General features: G+C 47.1%; 1 protein-coding gene across 1 annotated transcript in view; it reads right to left on the bottom strand.

Annotated features, from left to right (window-relative positions):
• GPD1L (glycerol-3-phosphate dehydrogenase 1 like) overlaps window positions 1-25,258 on the bottom strand; it is a 38,336-nt gene extending 13,078 nt beyond the window's left edge. Inside the window, exons 1-5 of the mRNA XM_080675257.1 lie at window positions 25,030-25,258; window positions 14,445-14,622; window positions 9,814-9,954; window positions 8,268-8,406; window positions 1,596-1,708 (exon numbers count right to left, since the gene is read on the bottom strand). Of these exons, the coding sequence (XP_080531383.1) occupies window positions 1,596-1,708; window positions 8,268-8,406; window positions 9,814-9,954; window positions 14,445-14,622; window positions 25,030-25,076 (618 nt within the window). The 5' untranslated portion in view covers window positions 25,077-25,258. The remainder of the gene's footprint in view (window positions 1-1,595; window positions 1,709-8,267; window positions 8,407-9,813; window positions 9,955-14,444; window positions 14,623-25,029) is intronic.
• Between the last annotated feature and the right edge of the window lie 1,224 nt (window positions 25,259-26,482).

Below are 26,482 nucleotides of genomic sequence, written 5' to 3'. Positions count from 1 at the left end.
CCTGCCAACACAAATGAAAAGCCGTTCTAAGCTCAGACACAAGACCAGCATGGGTCCTGTTCATTAGCAGAGCTTTGCCAGAGCTGTCTATCTTTCTAGAGTCTTCTCCCCAGCACAGGATCTCACAGCGTCCCCATCTACCCACCCAAAATATCCAGTCACTTAAAAACAGCTCTGGAGCCACACAGACCAGCGCTGAGCAATTAGGCATTCATGATGGTCCTGCTGCCGAGTGGTCATTGAACTAACGAAGGACCATTAAAAACACATAAAAATCCCAACCAACAAACATAAAACAGAGCAGCCAAAGCCAGCATCTCAAATATATGACAGGACCTGCCTAGAATGAGAAGAATGCCCCCAAGCATTTAGAAATATGGGCACATGCTACCTGGGAGCCAAGGTCTTTGATTGGCTTTAATTTTTTAAAAATTCTCATTGTACAGGGACACGTGACCGCAGATACACACACATTATTAATTCTAGAAAGTGGCTTTAAATTCTGACAAGAAAACAAGATGTACAGTTTAGAGAAAGAGTGGGAAGGCATTTTTTTGGATCTTGGTCTCCTCCACATTCTTTTCATCGTTGCAATTCTCACCTTACAAAGTGAGGTGATTGCCAGATCACCTAATTTCCTTCCCTACGTACTCAAATTCCTGAAAAGCAGTTTTTGCTACAAAAGAAATGACTCAGCAACCCAGCTCCAGGCTACTTCCCAGAGCCAGGATAGTGAGAGGGACATTGACCTAGTCTTTAAAAAGTAGAAGCAAGCCCGGCCGGTGTGGCTCACTGGTTGAGCGTTGACCCATGAGCCTGGAGGTCATGGTTCAATTCCAAGTCAGAGTACATGCCCAAGTTGCAGGCTTGATCCCCAGTGAGGGGTGTGCAGGAGGCAGCTGATCAATGATTCTCTCTCATCATTGATGTTTCTCTCTCCCTTTCTGAAATCAATACATACATACACACACACACACACACACACACACACACACACACACACACATATATATTTTTTAAGTGGAGGCAAGTAAGGAGCCCTTTATTTTACCCTCCCAAGCCCCTCGCCAATAGGAACGGCTTCTTGAATCTGATCTTTCCCCTGAGATAAAACGATTCTTGAAAAAAGAAACCTCCCTAAGCAGTAGACTCCTTTCCTTTAACAAGAACAACCAACTGAGCCATCACACCAACAGAGTGTGTAATTCAGAGGAAACAGTTCCTTTTCCTACTCGAGATAAAATGTAGGAGAAACATGTGAATGAATAGGAGACTTTGCCCCCAGGTAGACCTCTACAACCGAGGTGCTCGCCATGCTTCCCAAATATTAACGCTGCCAACTGCCCGAAGAACAAAACACCACCATTCTCCCAGATTTATAAAAGCAAACCAGAAGTGAGAGAGGAACTGGCCCCACCCAGGAAAGGCGAGGGCAGAGCAGGAAGTGATAAACAAGGCTCTCCATTCACTATTCTTTGCCGTAGTTAAGCGCACAGAACACGGGGCCCATTCTTCCAGATGAGATTCAGCAACGCTAGCCGTGGCCATGCGTGATGGACTCCTCCCCCTGAGCGGGAATAAAAGGCTGACTTTACCTTCAGAGCACCACAGAGCTCAACAGTATCTGCGTCCTCAACCACTGTAATGCGAAAATTTGGCGTCTGCAGAAGTTCTTTGAAGAGAAGGCCATTCTCCATTACTTTGCTGCCTGTTGAAAAGTTAGGAAGAAAGGAAACTCATAACAGTCTGTAATCTTAACTTTTCACACCTAACACAGTTTTAAATACGTTTTTCCTTATTATAACAGTAACATATGGTCATTACAGAGAATTTACAATATTCGTAAGAGTAGAAGTAGAAGATAAAAATATTCCAGAATTTCACCACAGATGATCACTCACAATTTGGCATACATCTTCAACGGACTGAAGTATGAATATACATAGCTGTTCTCAAACCTGGGAACATAATGTATATGTGGTTCTCATTTTATGGCACAAACTAATTTTCTTTTCTTTCTTTTTATTTATTTATTGATTGATTTTAGAGAAAGAGAGGAAGGGGGAGAGAGAAACATCAGTTTGTTGGTCCACTTATTTACTCATTCATTGGTTGACTCCTCTCTGTGCCCTGATCAGGGATCAAACCCGAAACCTTGGTGCAACGGGATGATGCTCTAACCAACTGAGCTACCCGGCCAGGGCCTCAACATGACTAATTTTTTTTTTAATATGTTTTATTGATTTTTTACAGAGAGGAAGGGAGAGGGATAGAGAGTTAGAAACATCGATGAGAGAGAAACATCGATCAGCTGCCTCCTGCACACCTCCTACTGGGGATGTGCCCGCAACCAAGGTACATGCCCTTGACCGGAATCGAACCCGGGACCTTTCAGTCCGCAGGCTGACGCTCTATCCACTGAGCCAAACCGGTTAGGGCAACATGACTAATTTTCAACGACATGACTAATTTTCAACATGACTAATTTTCTTTCCTACATCATTTTCTTTCTTTCTTTTTTTTTAAAGCTTTCTTTTATTCTTCTTTATTTTTTTAAAATATATTTTTATTGATTTAAGAGAGGAAGGGAGAGGGAGAAAGAGAAACATCAATGATGAGAGAGAATCATTGATCGGCTGCCTCCTGCACACCCCCCACTGCGGACTTAGCCCGCAAGCAACTCGGGCATGTGCCCTTGACCAGAATTGAACCTGGGACTCTTCAGTCTGCAGGCTGACACTCTATCCACTGAGCCAAACCGGCCAGGGCTTCTACATCATTTTTAATAGCTGCTTTGCATTTTACTGTGTCCATGTATTATATCTAAGTATCTTTTTAGTGTTTGAAATCTAAAACTGTTGCTAACTTTTTGCTACCATGAACGCTTATAAGCTGGGTTCCTGTGTTTATATCTATTACAGATTATTGTTAAAAACCAACCACCCCGTTTCCAAGGGAGGAGAGTGCATCCCTTTCTATGGGTGTTAGGTTTGACTATCCAACATGCTTAGACTCACAGCGAGTGGGCATACTTCCGCGCCTGCCTTTGGGCTCAGCTGTGGGATTTGCTTTGATCAAGGGGACATTCACAGACAGGATGCAGTAGAAGCATGATGCCCTCTGTGCAGTAGGGCTGGTTCCCTTGTGCCTCTGCCATCACTGTGAGAAGATGCCCTGGCTCACCTTAGCCAGTTTGGCTCAGTGGATACAGCGTCAGCCTGTGGACTGAAGGGTCTGGGTTCAATTCCGGTCAAGGGCACATGCTGAGTTGCAGGCTTGATTCCACCAGGGGGCGTGCAGGGGGCAGCTGATCAATCATTGATGTTTCTATCTCTCCCTCTCCCTTCCTCTCTGAAATCAATAATAAATATATACATATATATATATGAAAAAGATGCCCTGGCTCGCTAATGCGGCCAAGCAGGAAGATGACAGACACATGGAGCAGAGCCACCCGGCTGTCCCGGGCAAGATCTGCCAACCTCCAGAGGCCCACGGACGTGTTAGCTGTGCTTATTTTGTACGCCCCTGAGATTCTGTGATTATTACTCGGCATCACTATGGCAATAGAGAACGGATGCAACATCGACCAATATTTTCACACAGAACTGCATTCAGAGGCCTTGTTTTTGCTACGGCTAGATCCCCCTCCCCCGGGACAGTTCCTAGAATGAAACGGACACTCAGTCGTTTTTGGACTTTTTGTTGCTGTGGTTTAGGGACTTTGGGTTAAAAACAAACAGAAGTAAAATGTTACACATAAAACCTGATGTGAAGTGTGCTCTGGTTGTTGGGGACTCAGCGGGGAGGGCCTAGCTGTAGAAATCAGATGATAAACCCACCAGCCAAGTCCTGGCTCCCAAGCCAACGTCTCCACCAGATGGCAGAAAGCTCACTGAAGACTACAGTACGAGGGCTCTGCCTGCCTCTAGGCCAGCGGTCGCCAACTTTTGTTTTCAAGGAAATTTTCCATAACAGCCCTGACCAGTTTGGCTCAGTGGATAGAGCGTCAGCCTGCGGACTGAAGGGTCCCGGGTTCGATTCTGGGCAAGGGCATGTACCTTGGTTGCGGGCACATCCCCAGTGGGAGGTGTGCAGGAGGCAGCTGATCGATGTTTCTCTCTCATCGATGTTTCTAGCTCTCTATCCCTCTCCCTTCCTCTCTGTAAAAATCAATAAAATATATTTTAAAAAAATGTTTCCATAACAAAATGTCTAAAATATCTACACCCAATACCTAGAAACACATTTTCTATTTTCCATGCATTGCTATTATCAATTTAGCTGAGTTCTCCTTTTTCCAAATATAACTGTCAGTTTGAGCAAGCTGTCCTCTTCCTTTTTTTAAACAGTCACCAGACCACCTGGGCGATTCTGTGCAATCCTGTTTCATCACACGGGTTGGGTCAGCTAGCCCCCAGCCTCCAGACCATGACATCACTGCTGTCTCTCTCCTCTGTCCCTCAGCATGGCCACTGCTCAGTGCCTCCAACATGAAGGATGCTTCTGAGCATCACGTGACGTTCATCCAGTTGTCGGCTGCCCTGAGCCACCTGAGAAACAGGCTGGGAGAAGGGCACTCTCCATTTGCCACAGACACAGAGTGGGATCTGTCAGTCCTTCTGCGGCAGCAAATTACTCACAGGGTCGACGAGAGAGGTGAGCTTGATTTACAGCAATCAACACAGTTTCTCAAGTGTACTTTGAGAAGATGATTTTAAATCATGGATAAGAAAGCCCTAACCGTATTATGATTATTACCAGTCATAAGCAGCAATGTGGCAAGCAGGGCCCCAGACCATCTGGTACGGAACAGGTAATGCCCAACAGCCATGTGGAAGGGCTGCTCCAAACTCAGTATGAACCAAAGGACAGGAAAATCCCCTTCTCTTTCATGCCAAGTCAGGGAGAGAGTCAACCTCTTTAATGACTCCTTTGAAACCCTCGACAAAATCCAGGGGTGAGTGGAGAGAGTATAGGGACACAGATGAAATAAAAAATGGTCAGTCCTGGCCAGGTAGCTCACTTGGTTAGAGCGTGCCTGACACATAATAGGCTTTGAAAAATATTTGGGGTACGACTGAGTAAAAGTATTGGATTCTGTGAGATCAGTCCCAAGAATGAAGGGAACTCTTACCACAAGGGGGCACCATAGTTCACCATGCCAGTTAATATTTATAGACGATACTAAAAATAATGCCACTTTCTCTTCTTTTTCTATAAAAGACTCAAGTGGGCTGGAATTCCTGCATCTACCATAATTAAAAATGTGTTGGTTGCTAATGTCATCAAGAAAGGGGACCTGGGTAAGCACAGCGTAATTATCAAGTATAGGAAATTTAATGTCAATGCAATGATCTGGCATACAACCATATTCCAATCTTAACAATGATGGCAATGCTGTTTTCCAGTGTTGTCCTTCACTCCCTGACCTTCTTTAGCCTGTGACACTCCCGTAAGCCTTTTATTGTCATTTATGATCCAACCCATAGCAAAGGGAGTGGAAGCACTGGGTAAACAGAAGCCAGAGGGAAAGAGGTGGACTTCTGTGCATTTGTCTGTCTTTACAAACCAAAAGAGCCTATTGCACCCCACTTGAAACCTTCCTACAGCAAACAGAGCTTAGAGGCAGGTAAAAATCCTCACCAAAATCTGTAGGTAGACACAAGGTTTAAATCAGGGATTGGAGAGCAAGGATCAGCCTTATGGAATGATTGGGATAACCAGTCAATTCCAACCAACTAATTGGCAAAACTGATTGCCAATCCATTATTGGCAAAGAGGACTGTGTTGGAACAACTGGTTAACAATTTTTTGGGAAAAACTGAATTGCATAATAATTTCACAGGCTATATTAAATCACAGATGGATAAAAGAATTAACTGTGAAAAAATAAAACCTTTATATACAGTGGTATATATGCATATGTACATTTTTTTTTCCAGAAGGATACTTAGAAACTGCTAACAGTGATTCCCTTTGGGAAGAGGGAGTAGGTGGGAAATTACCATCTTAATTCTAATTTTGTGCCTTCTTATATGTTTGAGTTGCTTTATCTGTGGCTATATCACTTTTGAAAATATCAACCTGGGAAATGGTGTTCTAGGCCACTCTGTTTTCTTCTTTATATTATTTGTGACTAGAGGCCCGGTGCACGAAATTTGTGCACGGGGGGGGGGGGTGTATCCCTCAGCCCAGCATGCACCCTCTCCAATCTGGGAACCCTTGAGGGATGTCCAACTGCCCATTTAGGCCCGATCCTACCTGGACATCCCTCTCACAATCCAGGACTGCTGGCTCCCAACTGCTCGCCTGCCTGCCTTCCTGATTGCCCCTAACCACTTCTGCCTGCCAGCCTGATCACCCCCTAACCACTCCCCTGCCAGCCTGATTGATGCCTAACTGCTCCCCTGCAAGCCTGTTTGCCCCTAACTGCCCTCCCCTGCAGGCCTGGTCACCCCTAACTGCCCTCCCCTGCAGGTTTGATCGCCTCCAACTGCCCTCCCTTGCAGACCTGGTCCCTCCCAACTGCCCTCCCCTGCTGGCCTAATCGCCCACAACTGCCCTCCCTTGCAGACCTGGTCCCTCCCAACTGCCCTCCCTTGCTGGCCATCTTGTGTCCACATGGGGTCATTCATCTTTGACCACATGGGGGCAACCATCTTGTGTGTTGGAGTGACGGTCAATTTGCATATTATTCTTTTATTAGATAGGAGGATTAGATAGGATAGAAGCCTGGTGCACAGGTGGAGGCCGGCTGGTTTGCCCTGAAGGGTGTCCTGGATCAGGGTGGGGGTTCCCTTGGGGCGTGGGGCGGCTTGGGTGAGGGGCTTGTGGTGGTTTGCAGGCCGGCCACGCCCCCCGGCAACCCAAGCGGAGGCCCTGGTAGCTGGGATTTATTTATCTTCTATAACTGAAACTTTGTAGCCTTAAGTGGAGGCCAAGGCAGGCCAGGGAAACCCAAGCCTCCTGCTCTCTCCGTGGCCGCAGCCATCTTGGTTGGGTTAATTTGCATACTCGCTCCTGATTGGCTGGTGGGCATGGCATGTGGGTGTAGCGAAGGTATGGTCAATTTACATATTACTCTTTTATTAGATAGGGTACCTCTCCTCTCCAAAAATATTATTTCTCAAAAAAAATTTTAAGTGCCCACACATATGGGATTGTCAATGGAATACTATGCAGCTATGAAGATGTATGTTGATGAACTTTTAAAGTTGTTACATATTAATAAAGCAACTATAAAATAATATGGATTTAAACTACAAACCATAAACTTTGTGGAGAAATAGAAAAAAATAATGGCAATCAAGTGAAATAATAAAAATGGGTTTTTTTATTACCTCTATTTTCCACACTAATGACATAATATCGATACAATTAAAAATAAAGTGAAAAATGCAAAAAAAAAAAAAAAAGTAAAATTGCTGGCATGTATGAGACTCAGAAGCTACATCTCTCATGCATCCCATCTTAGTCAGGAGAGTCTGACCTCCCTCAGAGCTTCCGGTTACAAGTCTGCCAGGGTGAGATGACTCACACTGCCCGAGTGTTTGACAAGGGTGGAAGTAAGTTCTCAAGTGGTAGAGACATTTAAATAAACTCTTGCAAAACAATTGCAAATACAAACATATTACTCTTCTACGAGCCCTTTACTATGATACACGAGCACTTGAGAATTCCAAAGCCCTAAAGAAACAAAATTTTTTTACATCAGGTTGTATATAAGACTAGAAAGAACTTTCTCTTTCAGGAAACAGGAGATCCTAGTTCATGCCTGGGTTCTGTATGAGCTGTGTGACCTTGGGGCAGGTAACTTACCAGTATTCCCTGAGCCTCAGCTTATTCACCTGAAAACAGGGATCATTCCCACCCATTTTCAGACCTCAATGGAACCCAATGATGATCCAGATACTGGCATCTGTGAGTAAAGAAAAGCTGGCTTTCTAAGGCCGGGGGAGCCCTACCACGGATGTAACCCCTGCTCATTATTAGCACAAGCAACCTTTATTTCTGTGTTTAACCTCGATAACGTTATCGGGTCACGACGGGTCAAAATGGTCCCCATGGTTTTCCTTTCATCCTGGAAGTTGCTAAAACACTTCAGTTCCACAGAAGGGCCGCTTTGCATAAAATCCCAACCCGCTAAAGGTCCACCGCAGGAATGTGAAGGGGACAGGGAAGCGTCCACTCCAAGAAATCTCAGACAGGGGAAATGTACATGTAAAAACACCAGAGGTCCAGGCCCCCTCTGCCCCGCAGCTCACCGATGGTGGTCTCACAGAACTTCTCCGCCGCCACCTCGTTGGCAATGTTGGCTCCCATCAGCACACTGATGTCAATGCCCATCTTCTCTCGGATGATGTCGGAGATGAGTTTCAGCCCCTGGGGGCCCTCGTCTATGCCCTATAAGGAGGTCAAGAAGTTAGGGAAAAACAAACCACCCATAAAGAAGAGGTATGGGATCACTGCTTTGTAAGTTACCTAGATTCAGACATCCAATAGTATGTACATCTTGAAAAATATCTCTTGCAAGAGAAAACACATGTGCTGAGAATGTGCTGCTTAAAGAATAACAAGAAAATGAACATGTGGAACCGCCCAGGTTGAGATACAGAACATGACCAACACCACTGAAATCCCCTGTGTCTCTCCCCAAGTCCATCCATTCTCCAGGGTGAACCACTATCCTAAATTCTACAGGCACCACTTCCTTGCTTTTTTTTCTTTCTTTTTTTTAATTCTTTTTTTTAAAATTTATTGATTTTTAGAGAGAAGGGAGAGAGAAGAAACACCGATTTGTTGTTCCACTTATTTATATTCATTGGTTGATTTTTTAAAAATATAATTTTATTAATTTCAGAGAGGAAGGGAGAGAGAGATAGAAACATCAATGATGAGAGAGAATCATTGATTGGCTGCCTCCTGCATGCCCCATACTGGGGATCAAGCCTGAAACCTGGGCATGTGCCCTTGATCAGAATAGAAACTGGGACCCTTCGTCCACAAGCCGACACTATCCACTGACCCAAACCAACTAGGGCCTCTGTCTGTCTTCCCCTCTCTCTAAAAATACAGTCAGGTGAAGATAAAAAAAAAATTTTTTTTATAAAAGTAATAGATGTGCCATTTTATTAATGCAATCAGAAAGAGATGTCATGGCAGGTCTAACAATTATCGTAATTTCAAAGGAGCAATGAGCATAAATGACACTTGAGCTATCAGACATGAACATATCCGCAATTTCTATTGACAAGAGGGTCCCAGGTCCTGCTAATAATGTTACTGAAACTCTGCCTTGTGGTTTTCCTCTGCAAATGTGGAAAATGCTCATTTTAGTTAGAGGTTAAAACTAATAAAAATGCCATTTCTCTCCCACAGTTAAAACAATGGACCTCCTGAATTCTGTCCATGGATCTGTGGCGGTGGTTCGTGGACTGCTAGTTAAAAAATCCCTCTTTAGGGAAAATACCAGATGTGGGAACTAATACAGACCACTGGTGATTTCCAGAATGTGGGTGAGACCCAGGACCTGGTCGGGAAGGTTCTTTCTGACAAGGCCCACCAGGAGGAGCCACCCCCACATCTGCCAGAGAAAGCAGCCTCCTCCTAAATCTGAGCTAAGCTAGGCTCCTGGGATGGATGTTTTGGATGACCTTCCAGGCATCTTTACAAAAACAAAACCCCTAAACCCTGCCATCACCTCCCCTTCACTTCCTTGTCTCCAACAGGTGAAAGGGAGAGGAAGCGACATTTCCCAGGAACTAATGTCGAGTGATATTTTCCTGCCCCAGACACCATCTCAGGCGTCACCTTGATGAGCGTGATTCCCCGCGCTTTCTTGGGCACTTTCCCGGTGATCTCGTCGCAGATTCTGTGGATGAACTGGTGGGGAATGACGAACACCAGCATGTCTGCATCCTGCACGGCCTCTTGGAGGTTTGGGACGGCAACCTGCCATGGCGAGGAGGAGGAAACAGTTACTCCTCTACCCAAACGTGCCGAGCCAAGTGATTTCATTCTCGGACCCTTTATCAGATGCCTACTATGTGCAGAGCACAAGCACTGTACAGATAGACAGTCCAGGCAAGTGTAGGCTGTGCTCTGCCTTCCTCATTCCCAACTTGCTACTGAAGCCAGCAGGGTCCTGCCTCTCCATGTCTCAGTTTCCTTACCTGTAAAAGGAGTCATAATACTGTGTGGGCTGTTCCCTGTTGCTCCCCCAAACCAGTGGTCGGCAAACTCATTAGTCAACAGAGCCAAATATCAATAGTACAATGATTGAAATTTCTTTTGAGAGCCAAATTTTTTAAACTTAATCTTCTCCTAACACCACTTCTTCAAAATAGACTCGCCCAGGCCGTGGTATTTTGTGGAAGAGCCACACTCAAGGGGCCAAAGAGCCGCATGAGGCTCGCGAGCCGCGGTTTGCCGACCACTGCCCCAAACCATTTTTTGCCCCACTCTGTTTCCTGGGAGGCTGCTTATTATGGGCTATTTCCTCTGGGCATCTTGCTCTCTGCCTTCCAGTTGCTTCAGCCAAAGGGGGGCACGGTCAGGGGATCCGAGCTGGGACGACAGACAGGCCACGGTGTCCCTGGGCCACGCCTGCCTCGCTCGCAGGCGTGCTGGCATAGCGTCATTCTACAGTTATACCTCCTGACGGGCAGCCCCTCTTCCACGTCGCTAAGCTCTTGTCAGGCTGGTGTGGTGACACCAGTCTGTCCCCTTGTCCTTTCAGGGGTGGCATGACTTCCTGTTTTTCTTTTCTTTTTTTTTTTATATATTTTATTAATATTTTACAGAGAGGAAGGGAGAGGGATAGAGAGCTAGAAACATCGATGAGAGAGAAACATCGATCAGCTGCCTCCTGCACACCCCCTGCTGGGGATGTGCCCGCAACCAAGGTACATGCCCTTGACTGGACTCGAACCCGGGACCCTTCAGTCCGCAGGCCGACGCTCTATCCACTGAGCCAAACCGGTTTTGGCATGACTTCCTGTTTTTGCTAATCTCTGGGCACTTCACCAATGCTTTTTGGTTCCTTTGATTCTCCCCACATTCGGTGAACAGTCCCACAGTAAATTCTCCCTGGTTAAGCACTTTGAGAGTGCTGTTGTGAAGAATAAATGATTCAGCCCAGCCAGTGTGGCTCAATGGTTGAGCATAGCTCTATGAACCAGGAGGTCATGGTTCAATTTCTAGTCTGGCCACATGCCTGGGTTGCGGGCTCAGTCCCCAGTGTGGGGCATGCAGGAGGCAGCCTATGGATGACTCTCTCTCTTCATTGATGTTTCTATCTCTCTCTCCCACTCCCTTCCTCTCTGAAATCAATAAAAATATATTTTTTTAAAAAAGAATAAATGATTCAGAAAAATTCCTGACACCTGGCATGCACTCAATATATGTCAGCTCTTAGGATGATTTGTTTCCTTCAGTTAAATACAGAAACGGGTTTTAAAATTTAACATGGGCAGAGAGACACAGACTCACAGACACACAGGCAGAGGTGAGGGCATCTAGTAAGGACGTGGGAACGTGTGGTCTCTGGCAGAGGCTGTCTGTTGGTGCCCGAAGTCTGTTCTACCTTCTTCCTTAGCAAGAAAACCCCCAGTTTGGGGCTAGGCTCATAAATGCGAGGAAGGAAGGCTTCCCCACTTTAACCTTGCAATTTAGGTGGAATTGGCCATGCCCCTGCTCCACAGGTGACCTTTAACTTGTTCAAGCCAATGGGCACACAGAAGGCCTTGCACTGCCATGGGAATAGCTAGCTGCCCCCCTAATTCTTTCCGTCAGATACTTGGACAAACTTAACTTCCAAAATCAGAACCCTAGGGATCCTTTCTCTCCCCACCACCAGCATCAAGAATAATCATGGGCCTGAAAGTAATCTACACTAAGAAAAGAGAAATATGCAAATTGACCTACCTCTACAACATCCACCAGCCAATCAGGAGTATGCAAATAAACCCGACAAAGATGGAAGGTTAATATGCATACACAGGCACAAAAAGAAGACTGAAGGCTCCAGCCCGAGCGAAGACTGAAGACTCAAGACTGAAGACTAAAGAGGCTTGGGTTCTCCGCTGCGGCCGGAGCAAAGGCCTGGGTCCCGGGTGCCGGAGGAAAACTGGTGCCGGCAGCCAGGGGAAGGAATGCCTATTGCACGAATCTTTGTGCAATGGGCCTCTATTAAAAAATAATGTTAAATGTCAACTGTCGGTAAAAATGTAAAAAAAGAATAACCATGGGAAATGCTGCCTGGCCTTAGTTCCGTGACACAGAATAGAGAATCATCATCGTTAGAAGGCAACAGATTCAGCAGGCACATGAATCAAATTCCAACCCGAGGTCTAGCTATGGGGCCTCAGACAAATTCATTAATATCTCTCTGAGCCTTGGTTTCTTCCCCTATGAAATCAGAATCATCAGCATAAAAGGAAAACGCATAGTTTCAACCTGTTAGAATAAAAAGGAAGGAAGAAAGAAACAATAGGCCATAATAGAGTCGCTTTTGCTAAGCCAGGTCACCAAAACAAAACTTAATAACTAACCTAATTGCAGTTTCAGCCTCTCTGGGGAGTGGACTTTTTAAACCAATCATTCTGAATTTCCTGATCAACACTAGTGAGGTAATCTGCCCTAAAATCCCCTGCTTTCCCCTACAGGACAGTGACTGTGCCTGAAATAAACCACTCTTTTATTTTTTTAAATATATTTTTATTGATTTCAGAGAGGAAGGGAGAGAGAGATATAGAAACATCAATGATGAAAGAGAATCATTCATCGGCTGCCTCCTGCACGCCCCTTATCGAGCCCACAACCCAGGCATGTGCCCTGACAGAGAATGGAACGGTGACCTCCTGGTTCATAGGTCGACGTTCAATCACTGAGCCATTCCTGCTGGGCTAACCCACTCTTTTAACTTTCTTGTCCAACTCTCTTTCTGCCCATAAAAACCTCCCATTTTGTACAACTCCTCCGAGCACCTCTCTCGTTGCTAGGTGGAATGCTAGATGCAATTCATGAATAGCTTAATCAAAGCCAATTGGGTCCTCAAGTTTACTTGGTTGAATTTTGTTCTTTACCAAACCTAAGAGCGTTATTGAGAGCGTGGGGCAATATCCGTGAACTACTTAGCTAGTGCTTAGCACTAATGAGCACTGTACCCAAAGCCAAGCAGCAGTTTTCAATGAGCCAGGTCTCTGTCGCTCCCAACTCCTGGCACTTGTCAGGTTACAGACCTGCCCCCCCCCCCCCCCCGCCGCCCCGTCCGCCCCTCCCGCCCCCCTGCCCCCCCCCCCCCCCCCCCGCCTGCCAGACTCATGAGGGAAGCAAAGTCATCTTACTCCTCTTTCTGTCTCCAGCACCCAACGCTGGGCTTTGCATGCACAGTGCCCGCTCAGCAAGGTTTGGTGAGTGAATATGTGCAGGGATGGGTAATTCATTAAAGAAGGAGACAAGCTTTGCTGGTTAACCACAGGACTGAGGCAGCCTCGGTGGTCTGGTTTTCAAACAATTACAGAAAGCTACCAAAGGGTGACGCTGGCAACAGAAGTTCATAAACTCCACTCACACAAGCAGCGGGGTACCCTCTTTTGGTGTCACATGCTCATTTCTTCCTTCCCCCGCAAGTCACTGGAATGAGGCCAAGCAGTAACCTATATTTTCCCCTCCCAGACCTAATAAGCTTGAATTTTAAACTGTCAGTCTTACAATTTTCTATTTCCCCCCCGCTGATCTCCTGTAATTTAGCCCTTGACCCTGATTGTAATTACAGACCAAGGTCAAGTGTCCTAGGGAGGGGATCAAAGTCCACGTACCCAGAAAGGATATTTTAGGAGTTACCAGGGAACACGAGTGGCCAAAGGCAAGGTTGTTAGTCCAGCTTTGATGGGACCTGCACTTTGAATGCTAAGACAGACAGTAACCTGTTATGAGCCAAATTGTGTCTCCCCAAGATTCCTAAGTCATAACCCTAGTACCTCAGAATGTGACTGTTTGGAGACAGGGTCTTTGTAGAGGTGATTAGGTTAAAACAAGGTCCTTAGGAGATGCTCTAATACAACACTATTAGGACACGGACAACACAGAGGGAAGACCATGTGGAGACACAGGAAGAGGGGACCACCTACAGGTCAAGGAGAGAACTTCAGGAAACACCAACCCTACTGACATCTTGCTCTTAGACTTGAAGCCTCCGGCATTGTGAACAAATAAAATTCTGTGGTTTAAGCCATCTGGTCTATTGTCCTTTGTTATGGCAGCCCTGGCAAACTAAACCAAAGCCCATTTCAGAGTCTAGAAAACCAAAACTGACCAAGCAAAGAACTTGGCAGGCAGAAGGAACAGGGGAAGAGGAAAATAGCTTTTGTATTTCCTCAAGTCCCAGGTGTTAATTCAGGTAAACGTAGCTTTCTGACTTAACCATCCTACAGCCTTACCACATTGTCCGGCAGCTTGTGTCCAGGGAGATATTTCACATTTTCGTGGTCATTATTTATGATGTCTGTCAGTTTTCTCCCGTCAACCATTTCTTCAAAAACCCACATCTTGACCGTGGAGGAGAACTTCTGAAGCTTCTTGACATTGTTACCAATTATTTTTGCAACAGCGGAACCCCTACAAGAAACAGTGGAAAATAAAACAAAATTAAACTCACTTGGGTCGAAGAGAAAATGCGTTATATTCTACTTCAGAAGCCTCGCCTCTGGTTCTGATTCAAGCAATGAACTTGTAACTCAAGATGTAATGTCAGCCACGAGCCATGCAAAACTTAGTGGTTTTCACCTGCAAGTACCATCCCTGTGATCAGGAAAGCCCCAGAATTAGGTACAAGGTCAAAAAGCACCACCCCTTAAAACGAGTAAGCATCAACCTATCTTGGAAGAGAGGCTCACAGGCAGAAAAGAAATCCTCCTAAAAGATGGAATAAAAATAACAAATGTAGCTACTGTAAGGTGCCCTTGGTCTCCTTTTTCTTTATCCCCTCCTTCTCCCTGTGGCTAGAAGACAGAACGTGATTGTGGGGGCTCCAGCAGCCCTCCGGGGCTGTGAGGAGATCTTACAGAAGGAGTAAAGGTCACACACGGCAAAGTAACAGGAGGAGCCTGGATACTGATACCATTGAGTAGAGATGACATGACAGCTCTGGATGGCCAACCCCCAGATTATAAACTACGTTCTGGGGAACTGCAGTAGTATGGAAAGATGAGAACCAGAGTGGATGCCAGAAAAAGAGCAGAGGGAGAACCCACTTTCTGGGGGCCTGAGTGTTTGGTCCCCCCAGCAGACATCCAGCCGGCCTCTAGCCCAGCAAGCTCCCATCTTCTGCATCTCTATTGACTAAACATTCCGGTAATGAACCAGTTGCCCCATAGGCTTTCCAACAAGGGAAGAGAAGGCACTGCGACTAGTTAATGACAGTCCTCCAGATAAGGGCCAAGGGTCTGCGGCTAAGTGACCATGACAGAGGAGTTCATGGTTGGTCCAGGCACCTGTGCCCACCTCACAGATGTGCTCATTGCACAGTGGGCCAAGGCTCTGCTGATTGGGCCACTGATTGGTCCCGGGGGTGGGCACCTGATCCCGGCTGGGCCAATAAGCTTCTACTGTAGGACTTTGAACAACAGAAATAGTTTGTTTCTTAGACAAGTTTCCTGGTGTGATGAGCAAATGAAAGAAAGGTAAACAGTGCTTTGCAAATTCATGTGTTAGGACGGTCATTGCTTTTTCTAATAAGAAACTGAGATGAATTCTAAATTTGGTGAAACACAGTTTAAGAGTATAAAATTATAGTTTAATTCTCTAGTTTTCTCAAGAAAACTTTTTTTGTTGCTTTCATATCCCACAGGTGAGTGAAATCATGCTTCTTGTTAGAGAGAGAATTCTAAGCTAAATTAATTCACAAGTATTTTCTGAAAACAGAGGACTGTTTTTACATCACAGATACATTAAAAAAAGTATTAACAAAATTCCTTCACCGATGACAATACACTGTATAATGAACCCATTTAATAGCAACAGAGAATATCTGCAATGAATCAAACTGGAGGAACTTAGAAGAAATTTGAAAACTGGGAAATGTTGCATTCCTGTTTTTGCAATCTTAAATGACAGTCAATTCTGGAGACAATTTGGTGGGATGAAGGAATGGCTGATATCAGAAGAGGGCGGGGCCTAAGCTGACAAGATTTATTCTTACTCTCCAATAAATCTCAGTTATTCTAACCCAACTCTAATTTATCCCAGCATATAAATCTTTGTGCTTTAACAACCAGAAAAATTCAAATAATTATCTATATTAGAATTATTTTCCCATTCCTGAGATAGAATGGAAAAGCTAAGCCAGTGGTTCTCAACTTTGGCTGCCCATTAGAATTACCTGGGACATCCCCAGAGTCCCTGGCCATACACCAGGCCAACGAAATCGATTCTTCTGGAGTGGAATCAAACATCGGCAGTTTTTTTTTTTTTTAAATATATTTTATTGATTTCTTACAGAGAGGAAAGGGAGAGCATAGATAGTTAGAAACATCGATGAGAGAGAAACATCGATCAGCTGCCTCCTGCACACCTCCCACTGGGGATGTGCCTGCAACCCAGGTACATGCTCTTAACCGGAATCGAACCCGGGACCCTACAGTCCGCAGGCAGACGCTCTATCCACTGAGCCAAACTGGTCAGGGTCATCGGCAGTTCTTAGAGCTCCCCAGGGACTGATGTGAGCAGCCAGGGACTGAGAATAGGAGCTCAATGTTGGTGACTCCTCCCTCACAAAAGAAGAGCTGTCAATAGCCAAGTTCTGAGGCTTTAGTTGTAAAATCCTTATTCTATGCCAGCAGGACAGTTTATTAGCTAATACCCATCGATCCAATTCTCCTCCTGACACTTTGTGAAAAAGAGGCCAAGAATCTCCCCACCATCACTCCTACCTTTATTCTCATCTTGGAAATAGCTGCTCACGTCCTCACAGCAAGATAGCAGCTCAGACTCAGGGTTCCCTGACATTAAGTAACTCACACAAGGTCAACAAGAGAGGAAGCATGATTCTGGGGAATTGAGCAAATTGAGGGGGGGGGGGGGGGGCGTCTCTAAGACACTAGGAATCCAAGTCAAATAAATCAAGTGGGAAAATAAACCAAACCACAAGACCCTTCCCCATGATCTTATTGGAGTACACTCCCTTTTCAGCCCCCTGGTGGGGAAGCCAAGCATTTATTTACAACCAGAGGCAAACCTGTGGCATCCGCTGAAATGACTAAGTTGGAAAAATTTAAGTGAACATTGTAACTGTTAAGAACTAAGCCCACCAGACCATGCCTGTGCATCCTTTGGGGTGAGATGGGGCATACAACGAGAGGACGCAAATAAGTCAGGGAAACTCCAGTTATATTACTCACTCACGTGAGGTCACCGGGACCCCATGCTGCCTCCTCCCTAGTCTCCTCAATAACCTCACTCACTCATTTACTTCAGTTATTGGATATTTACTGAGTACCTTCTGTCTAAGGCACTGGTGCTACAACAGAGAAAAGGTAATGCTTTTGCTCTCAAAGGCTTACCACTCACTCAGAGATAAATAAGGTAGAAGGAATTCACAGTTCTGTGTGGGACAAGAGGTGAAGGGAAATGATGGAGGGACATGTGGTTAGAAGGGTAAACCCTGTGATGGACTTCAGCTCACAGGACGCAATCAGCTGCAACTCATGTTAACCCACGAGAGGTCTCCCGTGCTGGGCCTTCTGTTGGGAGGACCCTGACGGACAGACCCCAGCTAGGGTACAGGGGGAAGGCATGGGGATCGTGCTGAGGAAGACCGTGCCTCTGCTGGGAAACAGAAAAGGCTTCATAAGTTAGGAATGGGCAGAGCAGGCAATGCAGAGCTCCCACCCAACACTCACTCACTGCGGACCCATGAGTGAGCCCGGCCAAGCCAAGAACCACAACTGTGCTGATGGTTTCCCACCTTCAAATCCATCAAATGATACACATTAAACATGTCCAGTGTTTTGATATAAGCATTATCCCTCCATAAGGCTATTTATAAAAAAGTGTATTCCATACCCAAGACTCCTTTTTAGCTCTGAAATGGCACTAAGTGTTACTACTTCTGACCAACATGAAGAAACAGGAACAAACGCAGCAAAGGGAGTGTTCTGGAGGAACCTGAGTATGTTGGAGGGACTGGGGTCTACTTACAAGTGGCATGTCCTGTTCTAAAGAAAGCGACTGGCCTGCAGAGGGCCAGTCCAAAAAATGCACAAATGCATTAGAACTCAGCTTAAAATGAAAGTGCCGACTGCAGCCCCTGAAGGCAGTGTGTGTGTGGCTTGGTCATGGTTGGGGTCCCATGGCCACAAATGAAGGATTTCTCCATGTTTTAGGCATTGTCCTGCCATTGCACAAGCAGGGTCAGGCAAGGACCCTCACACTGCTGGGGCAAGGGCATGCGCAGCCACTTCCACACCTGACCCAACTCATCCATCTACCACCTAACAGGTGGGGCAGATGAAGTCCCCTGCAGGTCTATGATGAGTCCAAGGTTGTCCAAAGTGAGGAACAGGTGCCCACACATAGCACCGACTTGCTCATGTCCTTTCCAACTCCTGTGGCCCTTCTGAGAGTGCGGACTGTCTCATTTGAGTGTGACTGTGCGGTTACCATCTCTCCAACATATGCTAATTTCCCTTCTTCACAAAGTGTGAGGACGCCTCAGACTCGGGCCTTGTCAGGGAGTGGTGCCTGGCAAGAATTCTACCGCACTGCTTTGTTTTCATTCTACTGGTTGTTGTTGTTACCTTGTACATATGACATTTACAGCAGGGACATAAAGTTGTCTTTTAAAGTCAACCTCAAACATTTTTTATTTTTTGTTAATCCTCGCCTGAGGATATTTTTCCATCAATTTTTAGAGAGAGTGGAAGGGAGGGGGAGAGACAGAGAGAGAAACATCAATGTGAGAGACACATCAATTGGTTGCCTCCTATACATGCCCCAACCAGGGCCTGGGATCAAGCCTACAACTGAGGTACATGCCTTTGACTGGAATCCAAGCTGGGACCCTTCAGTCCGCAGGCCTGAGCTAAACTGGTGAGGGCTAAAAAAATTTTTTATTGATTAATTTTGAGAGAGAGAGAGAGAGAATTTGTTGTTCCACTTGCATTCATGGGTTGATTCTTGTATGTGCTCTGACCGGAGATGGAACCCACAATCTTGACGCATTGGGACAACACTCTAATCAAAAGTTGATCTAAAGTAAATGTTTAAAGGAAGTATAATAAGCAAATAATAGTACAAAGTGAAGCAGACAACCAAAGCCCTAAGAGCCTACAGGATCGAGGGCAAATCCTAGTCAAACTCTTCACCTTACAGATTAGCACACACGAGGCTCAGTGTCACTCTGATCTTCTGTCACACAGCCAGGCCATCACAGAACTGGGAGAGGGACTCCGGCCAGCCCTGGGTCTTTCCACAGATGTATAAAACCACACTGCTCATGAAACGATGGATTATCTTAAGTCTTGGGCCTCAAAATATAGACTAATCCACAAGTTCTACAATGTTGTGCAAATGAAATTCAAAAGGGACATGGGGGAAATAATGATCCAGCGCCAGCTATGTACTGCCTTACATACCTCACCCTTGTTATCTGTCAGAAGCCTCAGCAATGCTCTGAGGCAGGTACTATTATTATCCCCACTAGAGGCCCGGTGCATGAAAATTCATGCACTGGAGGTGGGGGTCCCTCAGCCCTGCCTGCCCCCTCTCACAGTCTGGGAGCCCTCAGGGGTGGGAGTCGACCCAGCGATCAGGGGAAGGCAATGCCCCCATCACACCTCTGCTGCTGCCACTGCCAGCAGCACAAGCCTCAGCTGGCCCTGGTTACCTGAGCCTCGGGCAGCCCTGGGCAGCTGGGCAGCTGCCATCCGAGGCTTGCCTGTGCCTTGGGCCAGCCATGGGTGGCTGGGGGACTCTGGAGGCAGGGTTGTGGCAAGGCCGGGCCCTTGCCACGAGCCTGCTGCCCCGGTGGGGCTGAGAGGACTGGGCACCACCATCTTGTGGCTGTGGGCGCCGCCATCTTTGAGGGCATGGCCGTCAATTGGCATACTCCCTCCTTATTGGCTGTGGGCACCACCATCTTAGAGGGCGGGGCAGTCAATTAGCATATTTTCTCCTTATTGGCTGTGGGTGCCGCCATCTTTTGCGACAGTGTGAGGGTCATAAGGAGGTGGCCAATCAATGATTCTGTCTCATCATTGCTGTTTCTATCTCTCTCTGCCTCTCCCTTCTTCTCTGAAATCAATAAAAACATATTAAAAAAAATAAAAATAAAAAGGAGCCCTAACCAGTTTGGCTCAGTGGATGGAACATCGGCCTGTGGACTCAAGGGTCCCAGGTTTAATTCTGGTCAAGGGCATGTACCTTGATTGTGGGCACATCCCCAGTAGGGAGTGTGCAGGAGGCAGCTGATGGATGTTTCTCTCTTATCGATGTTTCTAACTCTCTATCCCTCTCCCTTTCTGTAAAAAAATCAATAAAATATATTTAAAAAATAAAAAGGTATAATATTTTAATCAGGCTGGGGGAGGCGCTGCATCACCCAAGGAAAGGCCACCTGTCAAGTCAGGCCCAAACCCGAAAGAACTGTGGTGGCCCACGCTCCTTCACAGGGTGCAGACTCTTTCTGGGCCAGAAAAGACTCAACAGTCCAGCCCTTTTTTCAGCAAGGAGGAAATGAGACACAAGGAGAAGGAGCAAGGGTTCCGAACGCCAGTTGTTCCCCGCTCCATGCCAGGTCTCCCCGAGAGCTGATCCCAACCGTGGAGCCAAGGACACAGAGGGGTCAGACTTGGTTTAAGTAACATTACGTGTTTTTGCTCATAAAAGCAACACATGAAAGAAGAAAAAGCAATTATGAATAATCTCACCGCCTGGGGAAGAACCACTGCTAACATGTTGTGTAATTCTTGGCAGTTAAATGACTTTTCGAGTATAATTAAATGCCCGAGTGTCCGATACAAATATGAGAAATGGAGCATTTTTCAAATAGATTCTTCTTGGTGCATGTTTATTTGATCTCTGGATAGGGAAGCTTCCTAAGCTTAAAATCAAAGGGAGAAACCACGGAAAAAAGAGGACCCATGTGGACAACCTGGCATAAAGAAGGGGAGAAGGAGATACAGAAAGCCTTTCTGTGTGTCCGAATTCAAACTGGTGATTCTGTATCAGTTTGCTGTTGTTTTCTAACTGCACAAACTTCCTCACCCTGATCAGAGGGGACTCTGGATCTTTGCCAAGTTCCGCTGTAACCCATCCTATCCTTAAACTCCAGCTTCCAAAGCAGAAGTGGGTCTGTGCTACCTGTCCACAGAGGAGGGATTATTTCTGACCTCAGAGGAGCTAATGGACAGACGCTCTGACTGTTTCCGGGCTCTCCGTGTGGAAGAGTAGCGAGAATCATGACAGAAACAGTAGTACAGGCCAGGAGGTGACAAAGGTGGGCAAAGAGCCACAGCACGGCACTCAGAAGGTTCCAGCAGACCACAAAAGATGAGTCACACACAGCGCCCTTGAGTCACCAATGCAAAGCCAGAACTCTCCCTGACCTTCAGTCTCAGGCCTCAGGCTATTAAGAGATAAACAACCCCAGCTGCACACCAGGGGACCAGGGGTGCTCTGTCTTCTCTCCCTTCTCTGCCTCTGCTCCTTGGCCAAACCCCAACTGGGTGCATTTTATGACCCAAGATGGTGCTGGCCAAATGATGATGAAATCAATAATCACAACGATAATGGTAGCTGGCATTTATTGAGTGCTACTCACCTTGTACTCTCCCTAGATCATCTCATTTAATCCTAACCATAATCTTAGACAGCAGGTAGCACCAACCTTATAAGCAATGATTCCTGGAGAGAAGCAGTTTGCTCAAGGCCTCAGAGCTGCCAAGACAGAAACTAGGGCCCTTCTTCTACCTGCCTCCAAAGCAGGCCTGGGACATGTGCTCCCTCGCACAGAGGTTTGGCTGTACACACAGCCCTGACATTTCCGTTCTAGAACTGGATCTTGCACTGTGTCTGGGTGATCTTCCCAAGGTTCTGATGAAGAAACTTTGTTTCATCTCTGGAGTTACTTAAGAAGCTGTTTTGGTGTACATTTTGTTCTTTCTGTTGTTTTTTTCTGAGTCACCTGTGTGTTTTGTTGTTTTCTTCTGCGTCACCGGAACCATAAAGGGCCATACAGGTTAAGGAAGCAGCTTCCAGCATTCCCTGTAGCGTGCAGCATAGCAGGGCTGGGTGGGGGTGGGTGCCTGAGGGCCAACCTCCAGCCTCCTCCCAGACTTAGAGGAAAGGAGGTGCCAAAGGGCAGGACAAAGGCATGTTACACAACCCAGTTACTTCCCCTCACATGTCCTTTCTGGCTGAAGCGCCCCAGCAAGTCAGCTACATTCAGTCTTCTGGTGTCTGTATTGCCATTGATCACTTACACTCAATGTGAGGGTTATAGCCACCGTGGAGCTAGGAGCTTAGGTGTGACAACACGTCTACTGACATAGCATTCTGAGCTACTTCAAAGGCCCAAGTGGAAAATCTGTTCAGTCACCTTCACATGCCTGAGAAGCCCACATCTGCAAAGGCAGAGCTCTGTTTTAAAATGAGCAAAAAGCTCAAGTCTCTCAGGAAGAATCTGTCCCAACCTCTGGGACAAGTCTAGTTTCAGTTGGCGATTCTGATGCAAGTGGCTTTTGGATCACATTTTGAGAAACACTGTTTAAATTGTTAACACCTAATCTTGTGACAGGTATTTCATTCCCCTTTCTATTTATTTTTAATTTATCTTCCAAGTTTCTATCTATCTCAGATCTGAAGCCAAGTTCTTAATGGCAGAGATTGTGTCGAGCTGTGTCTGTATCCCTGGAAAGGCCCCCAATACCTACCACACAAGCCAAACACTCAAATGTCTATGGACCAGGGCTGAATGCACAACAAGCTCCCAAGTTCTTGAATCTCTGGCGAGGCTGTGATCCTCTCTCTAGGACTGCAGTGGCTCTGAACCCAGAGCGGTTGCAAGGAAGCCAACAACTGTTCCCATCTGATCCCATAGTTCCTGGGGCCAGGCAGCCAGCCCAAACCATCGGCATGGCACATTTCTCAATTGCTCTGCTCCAGTGTCACAGGCCAAGTTTTACTCCATCTCCTTGGGCTGGCGTGGGCCAAGAAAAGTCAAGTACAGAGTGAAACTGGGGGAAGGCAGCCAAATCCCAGCAGAGGGGGCAGGAGGTTCACTTCACTGCTCCTGATCCAGGCCCAAATCCAGCAGGGCAGAGCTGTGCCACTTCCACTGCACCGTGCAAATTAGGAAAAGGTGCTGTCGCCTGTGGCTCTGTGTCCTCTTACAGAGGAGAAACCTAATGTTAAAAGAACACTCGCTAAGTGGGTGCTTTTCCAGTCCCATGGCCAACAGGGCAGCTGACATCTCACTCGAGTGACCTTGGGATCAAAACTGGCAAAGCCGGGCTGAAAGACCAAATGAAGCTCTGCAGTGGATAGGTACCAACTCCATTCAATGTTGTGCAGAACACTATTATTAGCAGAAAAGTGCATTAATATCCTAGTGTTTGCAGGGCAGAGAGGGAAAGGAATATATGTCAACATTCATTTGCAGGTGATGGAATTCCTCCAGAAAGGACGGAAGAAACGGATAACACCAGTTTTCCTCCAGAAGGTCCTTGGGGCACAAGTGTGGGTGGGAGATGGTTCATGGTGTTCACTTGTTTGAGTTTTTTGGGGGGTATCTTTTGGGTTTTTAACACGTGAATGTATTACCTAATCAAGTATAATTACATTTTAAAAATTAGTTTTTAAAAACATGTATTTTAAAAAGTTAGTTTTCAGACACTCTGTATTTACTTAGCATATGCCAGACACTAGGGTAGATGCTGTTCTCAAGTGCTGGATGGGGAGGAGTAGAAACAGATAAACAATCATTTCCTTGCGGTCAGAGGGGCCCCTGGACTTGAAGGAATGGAAAGGTAAAGAACCAGTTAAGGTTTCCTCCAAGAAGTAGGTAGTAATACGAATTGCTGCCACGCTCCTAGAAGCCTGAACTGTGATGAGTGTCAGGCCACAGGAACACAAAAACACTGAATGAATGTCACTCTGAAGATTCTATACCCGTCCCTCAGATGTGGGAAAAATAGTGCACAGCAATAGAAGAGAGATTGAAAAGATCAGATTTTATACTATACTTTGCCCCCTCCCCCAACTCACCAGAGAATTGCATTGTGTAAGTTTGATAAAGGGAACGAAAAGAGCAGACATTCATAGAATGCTTTACAAGAGTGTTTGGCAGAAAGTGCTGTGTAAATGTTAAAGTCAAATAAAGCCTCGCAGAGACGCAAAGCTTCGCAAACATCCCCCCAGAGAATTCTCTACGCCCCTGGATTATTCTGGGAGCCAGGCCTGTTGGAAGTTGGGTTTTCTTTCTGACACAACGTTACTAAGATACTAGACGCAACAGCGACGGAGGCTAGACTCGCACTTTGAAAGGCAGTGCCATCCGGCCAGGGACCAGGGTAGCAAGCGCCCTTTAGCCCTCTGCCTTTTTCTCCCTGGTTACCGAGGCTACAGTAAGATTATTCGAGCCTCCTTCCACTCCTCCACCTGCGCGATCCGCCGAGAATGGAGAACGCCCTTATTAGGCTGTTGCGCATAACACCCAGGCGTGGAGAGCAGGTGGCCTCTTTGCGCCCACCGCGCGGTGACAAGAGCGCAGACAGGTGCCCGCGGGCGCGCAATCCCCGCTCTCCGCGCTGCTCCCTGAGGACACGCGAGCCCAGAGCCTCCGGGGCGAGTGCCTCGTCTCGGCCTCCCCGGGTGCGCGGTGCCCAGCCCGGCCCCGAGGCCGCCCGCCCCGCCTGCCTGCGCGTGGTGCGCGGTGCCCACGCCGCTGCGGGGACGCGCGGCCCTAGCACGCCCCGGAGAGGGGCTTCCTGAAGGCGGATCCCGTGTCGTCAGCCCACCGCCGCTCACCAGTTCCCTGAGCCCACGATGCACACTTTCAGGGGCGACGTTGCCATGACCGGACAGAAACGCAGCAGCCCAACGCGTGCCTTTCCAGTCTGCCGCTGGCCTCCGCCCGTTCAGCCTGACCTGCGGCAGCTCCCGAGGACCACGCCCCTCCCGCCTCTCCGCCAATGGCCGTGGCCTCCCCCACCCGGGAGCCCCGGGCTACAGCGGGCAGCCCGGGTGGACCCGCCCCACCACTCCCGAGAACCACTGCGCACGCCTGGGCCGGGCTGCCCTCTCCGCCCCGCCCCACCCATGCCGGAGGCATGCCGGGACTTGTAGTCCACACCCCCCCCCCCACCCCGGCTGCGGCGAGCTCCGCGGGGCGGCCCCGCCCACCGTACCACGTGCCTCCCGGCGCCGGTGCGCAAGGACTTGAGCTTTCGGCCACGGAGGCGGCGTTCCACCCGGCAGAGCAGGTCGGTGTCGGCTCGCCGCGCTGACCCACTGCCGTAGCGCCGTCTCCCCAAGCGGGAAGAGACACCCACACCTGTCTTTTCAGCCTCTGCCGCGCTTGTTAGAAGCAAGACAGCCTGGCACCCCTGAACTTTTCAATGAATTTGAAACTTCTGAGGCCTCGGGACCTGGCTGGACGGTACCTGCGCTTCTGTGTAGCCGCTAAAGGCCAGAGAGAGACCGCACCCACTTGCTCTGCAGAACTTGCCTTCTCCTTAAGTGGTTGTGAGACTACCCTCCCTCCCTCCCTTCCTTCCTTCCTACAAAACTTTATTCATCCTGAGCGTCCCTTTCCACCAGGCGCCGTGCTGGACCCTGTGGGAGCAGGACAAAGTGGTTTACACCGGTGGTTCTCGAACTCTGCTGCTTTCTAGTCTCCGGAGCTTTAAAAAATACTCTTGCCGAGGCACCACCCCAGGCCAAGTGCGTCAGAATCTCCCAGAATGAGATACAAGCATCAGAATTTTTTTTTTAAATTCAAGAGGTCATTGCAAAAGGCAGTCGAAATTGAGAACCAGAGAATTAAAATACCGGTAGAGACTGGCTGAAGAAACAAATACTAACTAGTACCTAGAAAAAGACGAGGCCTGTTCATTTGATGCGCAGAGGACTAACTTGTTTTTGTTTTCGCCTCTACATCGCATGAAAGATTTATCTATGTTACTTAGGATATTTACTCAAAGAAATACGCAGAGTGGATGAGAGAGGTCATTCTGTCCTCTCTCACAGATGATTTGCTCTCAATTATTTGCACTGATGGGAAGATACCTAAGCAGGGATGGTGGGGAAAAGGGACTGTTCAAGCTTTATTCATTTCTTTCTTGCATGTGTGTTACAAAATGGGATAAGTTAAATAATGAACTTAGGTACTTGAGGAGTATACATTGTGAAGATTTACCGCAAGTGGTTGATTCATTTTTTAGCCTTTGCCTAGAAGATTTATATCCCTCATATGGAAACT

Source organism: Plecotus auritus, assembly GCF_963455305.1.
Source record: "Plecotus auritus genome assembly, chromosome: 6".
Classification (NCBI taxonomy): Eukaryota; Metazoa; Chordata; class Mammalia; order Chiroptera; family Vespertilionidae; genus Plecotus; species Plecotus auritus.
This window is presented reverse-complemented; position numbering and strand designations above follow the sequence as displayed.